This window comes from Oncorhynchus kisutch, unplaced genomic scaffold (assembly GCF_002021735.2).
Source record: "Oncorhynchus kisutch isolate 150728-3 unplaced genomic scaffold, Okis_V2 Okis09a-Okis19a_hom, whole genome shotgun sequence".
NCBI lineage: Eukaryota > Metazoa > Chordata > Actinopteri > Salmoniformes > Salmonidae > Oncorhynchus > Oncorhynchus kisutch.
This window is the reverse complement of record NW_022261985.1, coordinates 12,517,882-12,521,529: the sequence shown is the minus strand read 5'-3', so window position 1 is coordinate 12,521,529 and position 3,648 is coordinate 12,517,882. Positions and strand designations below refer to the sequence as shown.

The following is a 3,648-nucleotide window of genomic DNA, read 5'->3' as shown; positions in this document are numbered from 1 at the left end:
TTTACTATGGCTATACTATACCTAGCCTTTAACTATACTTTACTATGACTATACTGTACCTAGCCTTTAACTATACTTTACTATGGCTATACTGTACCTAGCCTTTAGCTATACTTTACTATGGCTATACTGTACCTAGCCTTTAGCTATACTTTACTATGGCTATACTGTACCTAGCCTTTAGCTATACTTTACTATGGCTATACTGTACCTAGCCTTTAACTATACTTTATTGTGACTATACTGTACATGACCTTGCTTTTTCAACATAATTTTATCTCAATGCGTTATATGTGCAACATTGTAACTAATAAAATGAAGACTGCGTCAACTTTGTAACTGACTGCATCAGGCTGCCTAGAGAAGCATCAACAGGCGAAGACTGCATAGCAACTGTGAAGTAGGATTTTCAATTGGTGCATAAATCGAAAGAGGGTGTGGCTTCACTTCATTGAGGAAAATATATATTTTACTTTCAGTTTCATTTCTTCGTTTGCGACAGTCGGTTGTCCAGTTTGACATATTTTTCAGCGTTTGAAAGACTTGGAAAAAAAGAAATAATGAAAACGGTTTTTTCCGTAGTTGCTTTCTGCTTCGTGTTGGTGACCATAAACGCAAGAGAATGTAAGTAAAGTGTAGGAATTACTTTGTAATTATGATTAGGCTATATTGGTGGGATTGTGTTGTGTACGATCTTAATCTGAAAGGCCTCACCAACGACGTTCCTGAAAACAATTATGTATTTCCTTAATTTATGTCTTAAATCGACAGCAAATGTGTACTTTGTATGGGTTACACTTTTTAAGCAAATGTATATTGAGCAGAGAGATTACTCTTTTATTTTTATAGTGAGAATAAGATAATAAACTTCTGTGATACAGATTATGTGTGTGCGGGCGCCTGCCTGACTGTAGCATTCCCTCTTCCCCCTGTAGCTCCCCCCATGGTGAAGGTGTACAGCCGTAACCCAGGGGAATATGGGAAAGACAACACCCTGATCTGTCACGTGAGTGGCTTCCACCCCCCTGACATCAGCATCCAGCTCCTGAAGAACGGTGTGGAGATCCCCGACGCCAAGCAGACAGACCTGGCCTTCGAACAGGGATGGCAGTTCCACCTCACCAAGAGTGTTGGATTCACACCAGCCAGCGGAGAGGAGTACACCTGCAGAGTCCGTCACCTGAAGAATATGAAGACCTACACCTGGGGTGAGTTACTAGTGTAGTTAGTAGTTAGAGGAGTACACCTGGGGTGAGTTACTAGTGTAGTTAGAGGAGTACACCGGGGGTGAGTTACTAGTGTAGTTAGAGGAGTACACCGGGGGTGAGTTACTAGTGTAGTTAGAGGAGTACACCTGGGGTGAGTTACTAGTGTAGTTAGATGAGTACACCTGGGGTGAGTTACTAGTATAGTTAGTAGTTAGAGGAGTACACCTGGGGTGAGTTACTAGTGTAGTTAGAGGAGTACGTGTGTGTGTGTGTGTGTGTGAGAGAGAGAGTTAATCATAATGTGCCATTGACTGACAGAAACCAACTTTTCCTGTTTCCTCTACAGAATCAGATATGTAAGGCTTCGGTGTTCATCGCTGCAGGTGTGTATGTCTGATCATTTCATTTGTAGAGAAACCGTCTATTTAGCTGGCAGTTCTTTAGCTTTGGTCACTAACAATTGGTGGTTATTGTAATACTGTAGAGAGCTGAATAGGGCTGGGAGATATGGTAGGGCTGGGAGATATGGTAGGGCTGGGAGATATGGTAGGGCTGGGAGATATGGTAGGGCTGGGAGATATGGTAGGGCTGGGAGATATGGTAGGGCTGGGAGATATGGTAGGGCTGGACAATATGGTAGGGCTGGGAGATATGGTAGGGCTGGACAATATGGTAGGGCTGGGAGATATGGTAGGGCTGGGAGATATGGTAGGGCTGGGAGATATGGTAGGGCTGGGAGATATGGTAGGGCTGGGAGATATGGTAGGGCTGGGAGATATGGTAGGGCTGGGAGATATTTAACAATAAATGAAATGATCCAGGTTACATTGTTGACAGCACATTGTTTAAAGTTGTGCAGTTTAAATGTAGCCTACAGCTCTGAGGACAAAGTAATTGTTTTTATCTTCAAGCTAATGTTTCTCTCATGGACTATCGGGGTTTCATTTGACATGAACAGGTGTTTTACTATCAGACCATTTAGCCCTCTGGTCAGCCCTGACAATGGTATGCTGTCTTCCCTACTTCTAATAACGGTGAGCCTACAGCACCAACGGAGGGTCTGTCAGAATCAATCAGTTCTATGACTTCTTTCACTGTTACTGTTAGCCTAGGCTACTGTTAGCCCAAACACTGTTGCTGTTAGCCTAGGCTACTGTTAGCCCAAACACTGTTACTGTTAGCCTAGGCTACTGCTAGCCCAAACACTGTTACTGTTAGACAAACACTGTTGCTGTTAGCCTAAGCTACTGCTAGCCCAAACACTGTTACTGTTAGACAAACACTGTTACTGTTAGCCGAGGCTACTGTTAACCCAAACACTGTTACTGTTAGCCCAAACACTGTTACTGTTAGCCTAGGCTACTGTTAGCCCAAACACTGTTGCTGTTAGCCTAGGCTACTGTTAAACAAACACTGCTGCTGTTAGCCTAGGCTACTGTTAGACAAACACTGCTGCTGTTAGCCTAGGCTACTGTTAGCCAAACACTGTTGCTGTTAGCTGAGGCTATTGTTCGTGTTGGATCCTGTATTTTACATTATAGCCATTACCATATATATGATTGAATATTATCTGCTGTTGGCTTGTGTGGATGTATGTATGTGTTATGCAACATAGCTGACTTGAAACATTGTTAAAAGCTTCAGGGCCATGGGCCTTTCTCATGATGGAAAAATACAGAGAAGCATGAAGACAGGAACTGTTCAATGAGTTGGGAGGGGGGCACATTCAGAGCGGGGTGTTGCGAGAACAAGCGGTCTTTTGTTAGATAACAGGAGCCAGGTGCAAGATAACGGTATGGAGCATGAGAGCCTGGATGTTCTTCACAAGCAACATTTACATCTATCAACAGAAGCGCCAAGAGGCGGGGACCCGCCTGAGCGCCTGCAATAGGCTGAGCAAGTTTAAACCACGCCCAGTCTCTACTGTGATAGGCCAACAGACGGGTTGGAACTGTCTATCACAGTATAAAGAATACTGTTTTACATACGTCTTGTCAGTTCTCTGTTCTGCCCTGCGTGGTATTACAGTGAGCCCGTATATACGAAAGTTGCATTTGCCATTTATTACTTAGCTAATAAAAAATACATAGAATAAAATCGGTGACTCATTGTTATATTTATCCTGATACCAGATTTGAATTTACGCAACTCTAACATTAGCCAAACACTGTTGCTGTTAGCCGAGGCTACTGTTAGCCCAAACACTGTTGCTGTTAGCCTAGGCTACTGTTAGCCCAAACACTGTTGCTGTTAGCCTAGGCTGCTGTTAGCCTAGGCTACTGTTAGCCCAAACACTGTTGCTGTTAGCCTAGGCTACTGTTAGCCCAAACACTGTTGCTGTTAGCCTAGGCTACTGTTAGCCCAAACACTGTTGCTGTTAGCCTAGGCTGCTGTTAGCCAAAAACACACATCTGAATAGCACCCTGAGAACCGCAATCTG

General features: G+C 43.6%; 1 protein-coding gene across 2 annotated transcripts; it reads left to right on the top strand.

Annotated features, from left to right (window-relative positions):
- Positions 1–481: 481 nt before the first annotated feature.
- Positions 482–3,305, top strand: LOC116360556 (beta-2-microglobulin-like). 2 transcript variants are annotated; one of them, XM_031815312.1, is made up of 4 exons: positions 482–624; positions 936–1,208; positions 1,555–1,591; positions 2,167–2,404. In XM_031815312.1, the coding sequence occupies exons 1-3, from the start codon at positions 561–563 to the stop codon at positions 1,566–1,568; spliced, it is 351 nt and encodes a 116-aa protein (XP_031671172.1). In that variant the 5' UTR covers positions 482–560; the 3' UTR covers positions 1,569–1,591; positions 2,167–2,404. The 2 variants fall into 2 exon arrangements, with proteins under 2 accessions (XP_031671172.1, XP_031671173.1); XM_031815313.1 differs by lacking the exon at positions 2,167–2,404 and adding an exon at positions 3,059–3,305 and having other exon boundaries at positions 483–624.
- The last annotated feature ends 343 nt before the right edge of the window (positions 3,306–3,648 follow it).

What these genes read in the sequence shown, in the direction of transcription:
- LOC116360556 (XM_031815313.1), top strand. Translation starts at nt 561, where the DNA reads ATGAAAACGGTTTTTTCCGTAGTTGCTTTCTGCTTCGTGTTGGTGACC. An exon ending in GACCATAAACGCAAGAGAAT is followed by an intron (nt 625 to 935) that starts GTAAGTAAAGTG and finishes TTCCCCCTGTAG; the next exon opens with CTCCCCCCATGGTGAAGGTG.